We start from the raw sequence: 16570 nt of genomic DNA on the forward strand, positions 1-16570 counted from the left end.
AGGTGATTTAAAATAAACTGATTTAGTTAAAAGAATGAAGAGGGGGTTTCCCCCTGCATAATCGCTTGTTCCACACTCCAGTCCAGTTGGTGGCGGCAATGGACCACTAAACAGGTGTGCAACAGCCAAAAACTCTAAGAAAAAAGAGGAAGAAGAATATTTATTTTTTATTTTAGCTTTCTCTCCCTTGACGCATTTTTCTGTCTACTATACAAACTGTTTTTCTTTGATTTCTAACTATTTCGCTATAATTTACCACATTACTTAAAGACTTATGTTATAATTACATAATGGGATTTTTTTGAGAAAAAAAGAAGAGAATTAGTCTGGGGAGCACATAGACTGTATGTTTAGATATAGATATACATGTAGATATAGTCTATGTGGGAGCACTGCAGGGGTGCGATGAAACTGTAGCGGTGACTCCGGTGCGCCGGTAGGAGGAGACGGAGAATCGTTTCCCTCCGGTTCTCTACTCTGTCCAGATTGCACCGCTCACAGCCACCTCGGTGCACGATCGCGCGCCCTGTCCTTCTGTTTTTCTTCATATAGGGGATATATAGCAATTGTAGAGGATTGTGCCCCCGTCTCGGCTCGCCCACAATCTGTCCCATTACCACAGCAACTTCCCGGAGTAGTCGACCGCCTCATCCATGCATTGGAGTCCCCAGCGCACCGGCTCCGGCTCCAGCCATGTCGGACAGGAATGCAGCGGCTGGCGTCGGTGACAGAGTGGGAGGCGAACCGGCAGGTAATTGAACTACTACCAAACCTATTCACCAGTTTGTACACTGTGTGACCCAACATATGCGCTGCATGGAGATTAAGCAGAAGATTAAGAGAGGAGCGCAGTGTTGTTTTTTGTCGTTGTCTCACCAGCTGACCGTAACTTTGCGCTATTCCAAAACTAGGTCAGTAGATCAGTAGAGCAAACTCGCCCTCTAACGTTACGCCATTTATGTAACATAACACTGCACGACGTTGTTTGTCATATCGCCAGAGTATTGTGCAGAATAGGATTAACGTTACATCTCGGCTTGTCATGAATGACAACGTTAATTACATCGACGTCGTATGTGCTAACGTTAACCCTGGCGACTGAGCCAAACCAAATGTTAGCTTAGCAATGTTAGCACGGCCTGTTTACCGGAGCAACGGTGTCAAATCAACCGGGGGGGGGGGTTTACAGCCCATGACAATTTGTCACTCGATATTTTTGACACCTTGACAGCCCGTGCTTTCCGACAGAACCGGTGTCACTGTGTGTCACCAGCATTGCTGCTCGGTGCTGTTAAGGCCTGAGCGTCTGAAGTAAGCCAGGACGAAGCACTGCTGGAAGCTGAGCCGTCTTCATGGTGTCTGTTCAAAGTGTAAGGTTACTCTACATGTCCAAAATCCGCTCAGCCGCCCTTTAATTCTAATAAGTGAAATCAACAAGTCAAAGACCAACTTCAATTCATCTGTCGAAATAAACAAAAGTTGTACTGCAACTATTAATTCATTTTATTATCGATTAATCGATCGATTTGGTTTATAAAATGTCAGAAAATAGTCCAAGGTAGTGTCTTTAAATGTCTTGGTCAGTCCAAACCCCCGGGATGTTAGTTTAATATGATATTAAACAGAGAAAAGCAGCACATCTGAAAACAGCCATTTTTGCGTGAAAAATTACCTTGTTTAAACATAAATCCATTGTAAACTGCTGAAGAACCATCTTTTTACCTTTTTTATTTTAATTGTATTTATGACATTTATTAGATTTAAGGAAACATTCGATACAAGCTACAACATATCTGAGACAAATGATGGGCTTCAGGTTATCAAGAGATCAGTTTAAAAATGTTTGTCCTCACATAAGAATCAGCAACCGTAGACATTTTTAAGATATCCAATGTCAAGATATTTTTCCTGCATCAAAAGGTCAAGTTGCTGTAATTTGCATTGTTAAGACGATGCCTTTTGTCACTTGTGTAAGCTCAGTGGTGTTGCATGGTAGTTATATACAACTAACAACATGGTCATTAACTTTAACTTTGTTATTGCTCAAATGGTCACTTAAGATATATACAACTTTCGGGGACTGTCTAATAAAGCTAGAATAAATAAAAGAGGAGCTTTTTTGAATATCAAGGTGCTTGAATTGATTTTAGTTTAGCTAAACAATGCATGTTTGCAAATAACACACCGTCAACTTAATGTTCTGTCACAGGTAAAGGCTCCGTTATACTGTGAAACTGTTCACTAAATATATAATGCTGGTTAAGGCCCGTCACACATCCGTATGGCAGAAACGTATGCTGGCGTATATGAAAATTTGTCAGAGTCCAAATACGTCCAACTTTTCATCGGATCCGATCGTAAAAGTGAACGTATACAGATACGCATGTCTAACCTATTGATATCGTATCACTTACTTATACAAAATGTATCAGACGAATGCATAACGTATACAAAATATCGGCAATATGCTGGTTTATGTTGATATAAGGTAAGGTATAAGTAGTATTCGTTTAGAGCTCACTGTGTTACGCTGGGGTGTGTTGTTGAACGCTGATGTTACCGAACGCACCCAATATGTGCTTCATAAGTTATGCAGATGTTACATATAATTTACTTTACGTTAGACATACATGAATACGGAATACGTACGTGAATACTTACCTACGTAAATACAGTACGTGAATACCTACGTGACTACGTTAGAGGAATGTTAGATATAGGCTACGTCGGCTGACGGTGAATCCTACAGCCAATGTATTGATAACGAGTGGATACCCTATTCCTACCCTATGTTAAGATTATGCCTGACGATGGAGTAACTTATTAAACGTGTTTCTACAGTACAGCTAGCGTTCAGCTAGCGTTTTGGGAGCTTATTGGGGTTTGAATATAGTATATTAGTATATAGGGTCCCTGTGAGTCCTCAGTTCTTCACAGCGCGTCTTGATGAATACATCAACCCAGCATCAGAGAGCATGGAGGATGCTGAGAGGCTGCAACAAGAGTATATTCTAGCCGTTCTCCATCGTGTGTGTGTGTGTGTGTGTGTGTCTCCGTGTGTCCGTGTGTCCTTTTTTAACTGCGCAGTTTACCAATAAATTAAATTTTCATATGATAATCCGATCAACATTTGTCTTGTGATGCTGTTACTGTGTGACTATGAGAGGGACATACAGTGCAGCTCTTGAGGTTATGTAGGTGAAGCAGATGCTCAGTCATAGATTGAGTGAATGAGCGAGTTAATGAACACGTGGGAACAGGAGAGAGGGATTATGGGAGTTGGAAGAGGAATGTCTCTATGGCCTGATGTCCAGTCATCTGGTTGCCTTTACTGTAATCCTGTAATCCAACCAATCTTGACAGGGGGAGCAGGTTTAAAAATTTTGTTTGTTGCTGATCGGTTAATGGCTATTTGGGTCACAGGGTCTGTGGAGCAAAGTTCAAAATATGTGCCATGGGTACCAGCTGCATTTGGTCTCTTTCGAGCCGTTCTCTTGAGTTTCTCTTCCACACACTCCGCTAACTACATATTAAAACACTTGCATACTTCTGAGGCAATGACTAAATCAATGTCATGGCAGCTCCATATTTCCCAGAATAGAAAAATAGGCTGCAGAGACACTGAGAGGGAGACGGGTTGGGCTGAACTAAAGAGTCCAATGTCTATTCATTCTGTTTAAACCCCATATTTCTGCCCAGTTGCAGATAAATTATTATATTCATATAAGAACGTTTTTTGTTTTTTGTTTTTTTTTAAACATAATCCCTTGACAAATATCTCTTGTGCTATTTCAAACTCTTACTTAGATTGTTACATATTAATTTGTTGATCCATTCATAGGCGCCTGAGCAAGTGGAGCAGCTGCACCACACCTATTACACTTGGGGAAGCAAAAGTGTGTTTTTGTATCTCCACTTTTTGATGATACAATGTTGCTATTTTTAAACATTTGAGCCAGTTTGGATCAAAACATTTTTCCTGGGTGAGCACGCCGGATCCCTCTAGAAGGGCTGAGGTCCACCCACCACAGGCTCACAAAATCATGTGGGAAACACTGCAATATATAGTGCAATATAAACTGAGCCCCATCGTGAGAGACTGCTTTATTGGGCATCGTTGAAGGCTTTATATTCCACAAATGGCACATTCAAGGGGTTAATTATTGACAATATTCCTGGCATACCTCCACTTGCTTGTCACTAATCTTGCACGCACACTTTTAACTATAACTAGGCGCCCATTGATGCATTGTTAATGTTTCCACTCTGGAGCGGAGTATGCTGTGTAGGTAATCAGCCATTCTGGGTTTGTGATGGGGTTTCCTGAGGATTGTATTTGTATAATGAGGGAGGCTGGAGCGTTCTTCTGTGCATAATGTCTTGCTGCTGCTGCAGTAAATTATCTATAAATAGTTGTTATGCTTTGAATGTAAAAAACTTGACATTAAATACAGCATTCAAATAAAGACACCTGTGTGCAATCGGCAATGTTCAGTCAGGTATTGACAGCGTTCAGGTTTCTGTAGCACTGATGGATTGTTTTTAGCTGGGTTGAGATGTAGGGCTGAAAGTGTTATGTTTATTAATGTCCATGTCCTCACTATTCATGTCTACAGTATACTACCAATATCTTTATGATTAAATTGTTTACTAGAGCACCATCTTGTTTATGTATTCTCTTTATTTTGCTCTCAAAGTGCACCAGATTGATGCCTTTTAACTTTTAAAATGTACCCTACAAAATTTAGGGTCAGTTTTATCCAACATTGAACATTAGCAGGAATGTGGCACAGCATGGGAATGAAAGCAGTGCTCTGTTTATTTCAGAAAATGCAATTAAAAATATTTCGACGCTAAAATCAATGAATAATAATGAAAAGATGTCAATATTGACCAAAATAATCAGGATTATCATTCTGGCCATAATCGTGCAGCCCAAGTAGATGCTCTGCAGATTTCAGCTGTTGACCTTTTTTATCAGCAAATTGTAACTTTTAAGGTGACCCTACTTTGAACATTTATGGCACCATTGAATTAAGAGAATATCAAATTCTTAACACCTCGACGAACTTTGGACAAACTTTTGAAGAATATGAGATAAATATTTAAAAAATAATTCTATACAGTATTTTGTTTGTTTTTGGTACAGTATGGCATTAATCAATGACCTTACATGCTGATGAATAATGGTCTTAATTTGCATACCCTTCCTGCACTTTCATAATCATGACGTTGTCTCTCGCGCCCCACCAGCCTCCTCCTCCTCTATAACAGCTAAGTGGATTGTTTCGAAAAGTTCTGCGGCGCTACGTACACGCACATCACGCGCCGTGCGTAGGTCATCAAGTGCCGACAGGGCACCAATGATAATGATCATCATGCACTTGCATGAATGCGACCACGTGAAATTTTAACACGCGCACACCACACAATAAATCACCACTTTATTAACACTATGTTGGCGGATATGGGCCATTTTTAAAAGGGTGGTAACAGATGCAGTCTGTGAGTCACTGCTCACCAAGGCTGTATGTGAGCTCCTAATAAGAACATTGTGATCATGATTGGGCGAGCTCTGGATTTGTCAATGCATGTATTTGAATCTTTATCCCTTCAAGAAAGACCTGATCAAATGGCAACAGCACCATACAAGTTACAGACCTACAGGACACTAGACACAGAGGCAACAGTCAAATAAAACATCATAGAAGTGCATTTTCAATGACAAGATCAAACACAGACAGGTGATTTCTCTAGAATTTTTTTAATGAGTTTAAAATGTCCCAGGGGTATCAAGCTGGACAGCGTAAGTTCCTGCTGAAGCGTGTTCCAGCGTGTTGAGGGGGCCGAGTACGATGAGGCCTTTTTTCCAAGTTCCGTGCGAATTGAGGGGACGAACAGAGTGATGTAGTTCTGAGATCGTAGCCCATAGCTGTACTGTGTGTGTGATATGTAAGTGGATATGTAGATGGGCAGCAGTCCAACCTTAGATGTGTAGATGAATTTGTACCAGTGAAGAGATCTGCACATTGATAATGATGTCGAGTTGACTAGAGAGTACAGTGTGCAATGGTGTGTGAGGGGTTTACAGTTGGTTATGAACCTCAGAGCTCCATGATACACAGCGTCCAGCAGATGAAGGCAGTGAGCTGAGGCGTTCATGTAAACAACATCCCCATAGTCCAAGAGCGGCAAAAATGTGGCAGCTACAAGCCGTATTCTAGCACTGGTGGAGAAGCAGGCCTTGTTTCCAAAAAAGAAGCCCAGTTTTAATTTCAGTTTCCTTAAAAGATCGTCAATATGGTGTTTAAAGCAGAGGTTGTCGTCAATAGTGATGCCTATGTATTTGTAGGTGTTGACAATTTCAATGGTACCCTGTGCAGACATGAAATGCAATAGTGCAACAGAATGTGTTGCCACCATTACAGTTACATCTTATTGTCAGATGGAGCTCATTGTGCCTTGTTTGTTTCAGCAGATGTGCTGGTTGAGGAAAAACAAAGTGGTTCTGTGTCTTTGCCCAGCCCGATGACCCCGTCCTCAGCTGCTGGCATGTCCTTGAGCATGGAGATGCCCCGGAAGCGTAAGGGCAGCATAGACAACCAGTAAGTAGTAGGATTGCTTTAATTTGGCTTACAGAAAATCTCTTAAATCCGGTGACCTAAATTGTTGCCAGTTGCTATTGATACTCATGAATTTTCTTCCTAGGGATACAAAATCTGCTTCCATGGATATGGACATGGAAGATATGGAAGAGGACCAAAACGGGTACTGTTTGCTAATTACGGACTTTCATAGCTGACCTGTTTACTTTGTGCTATTCTGCATTTGTGAATTGCTTGGCATTAAAACATGTGTTTTTCTGCTCTACAGGTCAGATGGAGAGGACCAACATGTCAAAATGAAATGCTTCAGGTAGGTTATATTTGACATCAACACATTTATACAATTCCTGTGCTCTATATTATCATCACTCTTAACGATGCTCATCGTCACATTTAAGAACATGCTTCAGTTAAAGGACAAAACTCCTTTTGAATCTTCTTGATTTTTCTTATGTAATGTCTCTCCAGGGAACCGCACAGCCAAATTGAGAAGAGGAGGCGGGATAAAATGAACAATCTCATTGACAAACTGTCAGCCATGATCCCTACCTGTAACCCCATGTCCCGTAAACTGGACAAACTCACTGTGCTCAGAATGGCCGTGCAACACCTCAAATCTCTCAGAGGTACCAATGTTCAAAATAATCTACCCTGACTTTGTCATCACTGATTAAGCATTCACTTAAGGGATAATTCCAGTTTATTCCAATTTGGGCTCTAATTTTGTAGCTTTGGTCATCATTGTTAGCGGACTTTTAGATTATTACCTTGTCTCTCCAGTGCAATGTTAATGCAGCAACTGCTGAGTTTGGTAACAGCAATACATCCCATCAATCTGGCAAGAAATAATGTAATGGTCTCATACTTTGTCTTATTTTCTATATGCTCGTCCAGTCTTTGTCCCACTTACAGAGACAGAGACGAAAGTACACTCTGGTCACCTTGACATTCTTGTATCTCTGGTATCAGCTGTGTGGGCGTAGTTGCCGATTGTCAGTAAACAGAGACACCCACCAGGGTGTTTATATAATCTAACTGTATTCTCTGATACTTTGAACTTCACGATAGACCGTTTGAAACTCTGTTTTGTTGTCCTATTCTTACAAGAATAAAGAGCTCACTTCTTTAACCAAGTATCTTTATTTCAGTATAATAGATTTACTTCTCACCACCCTTTGGTTTAGTTTGCATCGGCTGAATTCCACCACAATAACCAGTCAGACGAACAGTTTAGTCTGTAAAGCACTTTATTTGAAGGGAAAATTGTAAGTGAGCACACTGAACACTTTCTATACAATAGTTTCTCATTAAACAGGAAATGTAGCAGGTTCAAGTTGAATGAGGAAGTCTGTATACAGTTTGGGTAATCATTTTACTATTTGCCTTCATACGTTCTTCGATCTGTATGTACGTCCCCTTCTCATGAACGCTTTAAGGGAATTTCTTAAATCAGTTCAGATTTAAGGATGAACTGATTAGATTGGTGTTCAAAGTCACTGTGACTTCACAAAACATGTTTTAATATGCTAATTGTGACAATTTCACACATATCTAATAGAAAGAAATGATGACGGAGGCATACAACTACGAGGCAGTTATTCTAGTTAGCAATTTTGTTATGTTCGCAGATCTCAACGGTCCGCTTAGTGAGAACGATGTTGTTAGCGATACAGCTGATGGCCTAAATCTGTGTAACATTTATGTCCTGATTTTCAGGTTCAGCAAATTCTTTTTCTGAAGCCAACTACAAACCCTCATTCCTTCCCAACGAGGAGCTCAAGCACCTTGTACTTAAGGTAAACATACCATTAACACAATTCATGTGAGAAACTGAACTGCAATAGAGTACCTTTTAAAGAAATGTACTTCATTACCTGTCAATCATTTGAGGATGTCTTCAACTTTGTATTTAGAAGCCACCACCAGGTGTTATATATAAATAGAAGAGAAACATCTTACTTTTGTTTTGACAATGTCATCACATTGGATTTCACCCTTTGTTTCTTTGTTGTCCAGGCTGCAGATGGGTTCCTGTTTGTAGTGGGCTGTGATCGCGGGAAAATCGTTTTTGTCTCGGAGTCCGTCACGAAGATATTAAATTATAGTCGGGTAACGCTTTTTGATTTCTTACTGTATCTGCAGCATCTTTGTAAAAAATCATGTAAACCCCGGACACACCAGATGGGTTGCGTTGCCTTGGCACCACATTTGGCATCGTGTGGACAGATCTAGTGTTCAGCACATTAGTATTAGTCTTTACTCTGTTAATATAAATAGGTTAAAAAATAGTTATCTTTGTGTATAATAATACAATTGTGCTAATAATGTTATATTTTAATCCTGATAGATCTTTTACATTTTTCCAAAAAATTGATTGAGACTGATTTGATAATAAAAAGCAAAAATGTTGCTGCATACAAATTCTCATTGGGTGATGGAGCACAGTGTAATGTAAATATATCATTTAGTGCCGTCACAATATCTGATTTTCACTACACAATATTGTGGCCAAAATAATTCACGTTAACAATATGATCATATCTGAAAAAATATATAATAATAATAATAATTATTATTATTATTATTATTTCACTAAAGACACGAGTGTCGGGAGGTGGCGAGAGAGTCTGTATAACTGTACAAAAGCGTATGAAAAGAAAGAAACAGAAATGATTTTAAGAGGCACTGGATTATGTACTTAATAATATGTGTATTATTTATATGATATCAATGTTTCATCTTTTTAAATGTCACAGTTCTCGTCAATACCGGTGTATATCACGATGCCCCTCATTTTCATATTTTTGGTTACTAGACTAAATTCATTCATATGCTGTCCTTCACGAAGAATTTACGACATGAGATGTTGCTTTTCTCCCTCATTGTTACTAAAATCTAAACATATTCTCTCTCTGCTCCACACAATATGTGGTGTGCTCCGGGGTTAATGTGCGCCGTTCAATTTGTTTGTCAGCAAGAATTGTGTTAGATGAAAAATAGTTTTGACATTTATTATTCATCAGTATGGGCACCGTGTTTAGGTCAGTTTGAGAAACTGTTTGTTCTTTCTGCAGGCGGAGCTGATTGGACAGAGCCTGTTTGATTACATACACCCAAAGGACATGGGAAAAGTGAAGGAGCAGCTGTCAGCTTCTGAATTATACCCTCGTGAACGCCTAATAGATGCTAAAAGTAAAGTGTGTGTGAGAGAGAGTGTGTGAGAGAGAGAGTGTGTGAGAGAGAGTGTGTGAGAGAGTGTGTGAGAGAGAGTGTGTGAGAGAGAGTGTGTGAGAGAGTGTGTGAGAGAGAGTGAGTGTGAGAGAGAGAGAGAGAGTGTGTGAGAGTGTGTGAGAGAGTGTGTGAGAGAGAGTGTGAGAGAGTGTGAGAGTGAGAGAGAGAGAGAGAGAGAGAGTGAGAGAGAGAGAGATCTATCACATTTAACACTCCTGTAATTTCTCCAGCCGGTCTGCAGGTCCAGGCTGACCTCCCAGTCGGTGCAGCCCGGCTGTGTTCAGGCGCACGCCGCTCATTCTTTTGCCGCATGAAGATAAACAAAATTTGTGTCAAAGTGGAGGAGAAGGAATTCCAAGCCTGCACCTCCAAAAAGAAAGGTTGGGAAATGATCCAGTGTTTATTTAGCAGATCACTTTTCTACATTCAGGGTTTGAATTTCTTTGGTTTCATGTATAACGGCTAATATGATCTTTATCAGGTACGCTTCCATTCACGAGAAGAATTGATGTAAAGTGTAGTTTCTCAAACTGTGAGTTAGAGTTGGAGTTGAGGCCCAGAGGTGGAGACGTAAGGACGTAAGAGAGATGTTGTTGTTTGTATCCATGGAGCCTTCATCCTTCTGTAGCCTACAGCCCAGGGCATTTTAAAATCCTTCTTACTGTACGCATATTTATCACAATATTATACACTCTGCTCGATAACTGCAGAATCTCGCCATGTCTCAACCGAAGCATGAAGATGAACTTAATCAAATTGTGTAAATGAGCCATATTCTTCAATCAGTTCAACGCACACTGTTACTGCATTCTAACATTAGTTTCAAAAACTTTACGTTATAACAATATAATGATCACGTTATAACAAGAAACTTTTCTTGTTGTGATATATGATATTATAATGTGATACTGATGCTGTAGGTCAAAGGTCAATTTGCCAAAATGTAAACCAATACAGTAAGTCCCTGAATTCATGGAAACATTGTACTTCCTGTTTACATCTCCAAAAGCATTATGGGAACAGTAGTTCCTACACCTAGAGTTTAGGGGTTAGATTATCCCCCAAATAGAAGTAAGACAAAGAAAAAAACTACTGACCGAATTTGTTAATAATAATTATGCAACACGAATAAAAAACAAAAACATTTTGACATTACTAAAGATCAGTATGTCCCAGGTGTCTGGATTTTGTCTGAAGGGGGGCCCACAGTGTCGGACTTTTATAAAACCCTGGTGTAAAGGAATACATGCATTTAGTTTCTGCTTTGTGTATATTGTGATTCGTGTCTGCATTTGCCTACAGAGTCGCAGAAGTACTGCACGGTCCACTGTACAGGCTACATGCGCAGCTGGCCTACCAGTCAGGTGGGAGCAGAGGGTGAGGGCGAGGCAGACAAGGAAGATGGCTCCCACTTCAGCTGCCTGGTGGCGGTGGGACGCGTCCACTCCCACTCATCTCCCCAGGTTAATGGAGAAGTCCGTGTTAAACCCACAGAGTTCATCACACGCTATGCCATGGATGGAAAATTCACATTTGTCGACCAAAGGTAGAATTGAATTTCAATAAGGGCGTGGTAGAGGGTTGTAGCTTCTTGATGCATGGCTTTGTTAACACAATGTTCACTCATTTAGACAATTTAAATATCTTCTATTGACATTTCTAACATCTTTGACACTGATCAACAAAAAACTAATTGTTACAATTTGAGAGCATACAGTATTCTAAATAATACAGTGGATGTTTAAAAGTAATTCATACACTGATCCTCTTAACATCATCTTAATGCTCTTAACACTTTTCCTCTTTCTTCTGCAGAGCGACAACCATTCTTGGTTATCTTCCTCAAGAATTGCTCGGGACATCATGCTATGAGTACTTCCATCAAGACGACTTACCGCATTTAGCCGACAGACATCGAAAAGGCAAATTACTCATACGTTTCTCTTTCTTCTAATTGTCTTGGATGCTTTATACGTATTGTTAAATGTCTGCTTAGATGATACCTACGTTCTTCAATCATGTATGCCTAAAGAGTGTTACAGGAATCAGTCCTAAAACCCGCAAAATGAGTTAGCATTGTTTCACTTCCGGTTCCTTGGTCTAGAAGTCAATTGGTTTTTGGTTAGATGCCTGAAACACAAGCTTAAGATATTTTAACGTTTTGTTCTACAGCATAAATTACGTCAGTTAATAACCCACTTGTGAATTTGAAGCTGCGGCTAAATGAGACCACAGTCAACCTCTAGCTTAGTGGTGGTGACGTTAAGTCATGCGACCGTGGTGTAGTTAATTTATAGCCTAACGTAAGCTTTTTTTGACATCTGGCAATTGCATTTACTCTTCAAAAATCATATTTGATTTAATTTCAATTATCTTGCTTAACAAAACGTGTAAGTATCATAAACCTTTTGTTTGCTACAGAGGTCATTTCATACGATAATCCAAAATCCAATGTAAAAATCTTTTTGTCTTTTTTTGTCTAAGGAACCAGGGCAATGCTACCTTTTTAAAAAATGCGTCATCCTGCAGCACTCTATTTAGATCACATTTTAATTTACGATACAGCTGCAGTGTTGAAGCGGAGGTAAATCACTTATTGAATTTCTGTACATCTGATGTTTATTCAAGTTGGTCAGTATGTTTCAATATCTGCTGCTCATGTGGGGTTCGCTTAAGCAGATCATACTGATGCTCAATTTTCTGTTTAGTCCGCTTACTTGTCCTCACACTTGTTTTCTTTCACAGTGCTGCGGAGTAAAGACAAAATAGAGACAAACTGCTATAAGTTCAAAACTAAATATGGCTCTTTCGTCACTCTGCAAAGTCAGTGGTTTAGTTTTGTAAACCCCTGGACCAAAGAAGTAGAATACTTAGTGTCAACTAACACAGTTATATCGTGAGTATATGCTTCAGTCCCTTCGTGCATTAACTAGATATCTTTGTACCTGAGATGGATACGCAGTATATTAATCACAGCTTCATCTGTGTTCTCCTCCCGTGACAAGGTTTGATAACAGTCGAGCCACTCGGTCGGGAAACAAGTCCGAACATTCAAGCAATTCCAAGACTTCGGAAGGTCAGTTAAAATCTATAAAGATATGATCTCATTGATATCCCCTTTTCAGATTGTGTAGCCATAGCACACCGAAAAGCATACGTCTGTTCATTTCACTTGTAACCATTTTTTTCTGTTACAAGATGTCAAGAAGTCCCTTCCAGTTATACCCGGCATCTCCACCACACCTGGAGCTATGATTTATGCTGGAAGCATAGGGACCCAGATCGCCAATGAGCTTCTGGATTTCAACAGGTGTGGCCTTACTTTTTGCAACAGTGACATGAGATGTGTAACTCTGATTCAGCAAGTCTTTTTTTAATCTAAAATTGCAAATTGTGTGGTCGATGTTTCTTTGTGCAGTTTTAAGTTGATCTGTGTCTGTGTTGCTTTAGGATGAACTCATCACCTTCCAGTGGCAGCGTCAGCCCGTTCACTCTATCACAGGATAAATGTCCACAAATGCACAATCAAATCAGCAACAGTGTAAGTCATTGAACCTTCATATCTTTGATTATTGGTGCATCTGTCGCAGTCACAAAACTGCATAAAGCTTTTCAGACCCAGTCCAATGCCGTCTTCAATTAATCTACGATTATTTTTTCTAGATTCATCGAATAGGGAAATAGGGAAAAATGTCCAATCTATTTTCTCAAAGTCCAAGGGGATGTCTTTAAATGTCTGGTTTTGTCAGTTCAAATCCCAAAGATATTCAGTTAAATAGATATGAAACAGAAAAGCAGGAAGTCTCTGTACTTGAGAGGCTGAACGCAGCATTTTGGCATGAAAAATCATTTTAACAAATTATCGATATCAAAACAGTTGTTGTTTTATTGTTCGCCAATATATCGGTCAACTCTAGTCCGAAATGGCTGAATGCAATTGATGATAAGAAACTGTCCCAAGTGTAATTAATATATATGCTTACAGGTGTGTAGTGCACACATTAGAGTATTATTTTTACTACACGCATAAAGTTCAGACATTCAGTGAAACAACTTATTTAATTACTGAAATACCTTCTATGTTGTTTTTTAGTTTTGATAAAACCTTGCAGAAGATGTTTGCAAATATGGGAGCAGAGAAACATGTTTCAAACATTTGGACACTAGAAGCTCAGTCTGGTTGTGTGGTTTGGCTGCCTCCTTTGTTTAAATGTCTCACAGTAAGGGAAGGATGTTCCTTTTATAATGTGATGCATTCACTGCTGTATGTGTAAATGATGGTGAATTTCCTCCAATGATTGAAAAGCATAATTTAGCCTGCACAGATTTGATTATTTCCTTTTGTGTCCTCATGACTTAACTCCTGCCATGTTGCTGCTACAGTAGAGTTATAATTTGTTCCTCTTTTGGTCTCTAGGTGCCAAATGGAGAAGCAACAGACATGGAGATTCCAGGAAAGTCCAGTTCAGAGGATGATCCCCAAGGAGCTGCATTCTCAGGAGCAGAATCACTCATGGGTACCGTTTCTGTTTCTGTTGATGCGCTTATTTATAAATTATATATAGAACCATATTTAATCCTCTTCTCTTATTAATCCAATACCTCCTATTTTTCTTTCACCCCATTTTACCTCAGGGGAGAGTTCCCAGCTGGATTTGGACAACGTGGTTGGACCGGGCCTTAGTAGTCTTAGCAGTGATGAAGCAGCCATGGCAGTGATCATGAGCCTCCTGGAGACAGACACAAACTTGGGTGAGGCTGTGGACTTTGAAGAGATGCACTGGTCTTTATAGAATCTGCACACAGAAAATCACTTGGACCATCATATTTGTGATGAGAACAGCTTGAAAGCTCACTCTAAGACTCGGCATTCCTTTTTGTTAAAGGACTTTTTTTATTTATTTGTTCAGTTTTGCCACATAAGCTGTGTAGTCTTTGTGTGGCTACTCTAACGGGGAGCGGGATCGACGACAATAAGGGACACATGCTTTCCCTCGTCAGGAGGATGTACCTCTAAAGCCTTACAGCGGTCTGCCTGCCCTAAAACGCTGTTCCTCACATCTACTGTCATCCTCTCACAAGGTTGAAGAAGCCATGAACACAATTGACAGTGACATGATATACATCGGGATATTTTTTTTTTTTAAGGTTGTAATTTCATTAGGTACTGTATATTTAATGAAAATGCGAGGACGACACCTTGACAACCTGGCCCATCTCTGCGACCCCTCAGGATCCAAGCCGTAGGTAGCCAGTATACCACGGCAGACCACACTTCCATAACCTCGAACTTTGAGAGTCACCTAATGGTGTGCCGCTCAGAGATTTTCTCTTGTCAGTATCTGAACATTTTCCACGGAAACAGTCCTGCAGCCTGCTCACCTGAACACTGACTTGAACATACTGTATATGTGTGGATTTGGTATGAGATCGCAAACACCATGTCTTCAAGCCATAGCTGTCTTAAACATTTAAATTTCTTGCCAGAAATCAGAGCAGCCCGTTTTTGATAGTTGACCATTCATGAACTGCTATGGATTTCTGAACACTACAGTACCACTCCATGCAAAGTGAAACGCCACTTTAGACGCGCTGGTGGCCGCGGTCAGCATCAAACCCATTTTACATCTATGACATTTTATTAATATGTTTGATCTCAGAGTCCGATGGCAGAAGTGAAAACTAACTGATGTGATGGAAACAGAGCCGTCCCATTTAAACATAGACGGACAGTTCTTAGTAATTACCAGTATTTTGTCCTCCAGTCTAAGGTTTTAAATACTGCCCTACATACTTTTCTCGTAACTAGTCTGTAGTGGTTCACCTGTGCGTTTGTGTTCTTATACTTAGTCAGCTTTATAATCTTCCAGGTAAACCTTAGCTGTTTTTCTTTTTACCTGTACAATTATACAGTTGGATAGTCTTTCAAAAGGCATGTTCATGTGTTTATGTGCTTGTAAGAAGCACACAACGTTGTCATGCATACATTATATATATATATATATATATATATATATATATATATATATATATATATATATATATATATATATATATATATATATATATATATCACGACACAAGGAAGATATGTGATAACTTTATTGAATATCACCATAGCTATATTGCTTGCGTTAAATAAACGCATATAAAAGTTTATGCAGTTCTGCCTTTCTGCTGCTTTTACTAAAATACAACAAATAGCATGTGGAATTAAAAAAGATGACAGGAAATTATTATACAAAATTCTTTTTTACACATTGAACTGAAACACAAAAAGGCACCAATATTAATAAAATAAAATAAAAAGAATAGTTACTAGAATAAAATAATAGATTTTTTTTCTACTGATACTGTTTCAACTATCTCAAGAAATCTCTGAGTGCAATATCGCAGTCTTTCGCGATGGGTTTATCGCCCAAGTTGACAAAAAAACAATATATTGTACAGCCCTAGTATACATTTATTAAGGGATTATTCTATGCAGAGCTTTATTCCATACATTTTATGTAGGTTACTTTCACTCTGTGTTATTTTCACTCCCAACTCGTGCATGACTCCAAGTTTTTAGGAGGCGTTAGACTGTACTGCTGACTTATAATATCACCTTTGGTGAGAACTTGAATGGGTCACTGAGTTGTGTGGACCCGTGTTGCAATTTTACCTCATGTAGAGTTTTTTGTTTTTACCATTTTGGATTTTACTAAGAACATTGACAGCCATCATGTGATGAT

At 39.4% G+C, this 16570-nt stretch overlaps 1 protein-coding gene across 2 annotated transcripts; it reads left to right on the forward strand.

Moving 5' to 3' along the window:
* The first annotated feature begins 400 nt into the window (after positions 1-400).
* On the forward strand, positions 401-15830 carry bmal2 (basic helix-loop-helix ARNT like 2). Of its 2 annotated transcripts, none has more exons than XM_029434428.1 (17): positions 401-751; positions 6479-6605; positions 6709-6768; positions 6874-6915; positions 7074-7231; positions 8322-8401; positions 8622-8714; positions 9680-9797; positions 10067-10216; positions 11139-11382; positions 11652-11758; positions 12582-12732; positions 12842-12912; positions 13035-13146; positions 13287-13377; positions 14254-14353; positions 14472-15830. In XM_029434428.1, the coding sequence occupies exons 1-17, from the start codon at positions 694-696 to the stop codon at positions 14627-14629; spliced, it is 1920 nt and encodes a 639-aa protein (XP_029290288.1). In that variant the 5' UTR covers positions 401-693; the 3' UTR covers positions 14630-15830. The 2 variants fall into 2 exon arrangements, with proteins under 2 accessions (XP_029290288.1, XP_029290287.1); XM_029434427.1 differs by having other exon boundaries at positions 694-751; positions 6476-6605.
* The last annotated feature ends 740 nt before the right edge of the window (positions 15831-16570 follow it).

The sequence above is a fragment of the Cottoperca gobio genome, chromosome 6 (assembly GCF_900634415.1).
Source record: "Cottoperca gobio chromosome 6, fCotGob3.1, whole genome shotgun sequence".
Lineage (NCBI taxonomy): Eukaryota > Metazoa > Chordata > Actinopteri > Perciformes > Bovichtidae > Cottoperca > Cottoperca gobio.

Coding starts and splice junctions, on each gene's coding strand:
- bmal2 (XM_029434427.1), top strand. CDS start 694: ATGTCGGACAGGAATGCAGCGGCTGGCGTCGGTGACAGAGTGGGAGGC. Junction 752..6,475: donor AGTGGGAGGCGAACCGGCAG/GTAATTGAACTA, acceptor TGTTTGTTTCAG/CAGATGTGCTGGTTGAGGAA. Junction 11,759..12,581: donor AGCCGACAGACATCGAAAAG/GCAAATTACTCA, acceptor TTTCTTTCACAG/TGCTGCGGAGTAAAGACAAA.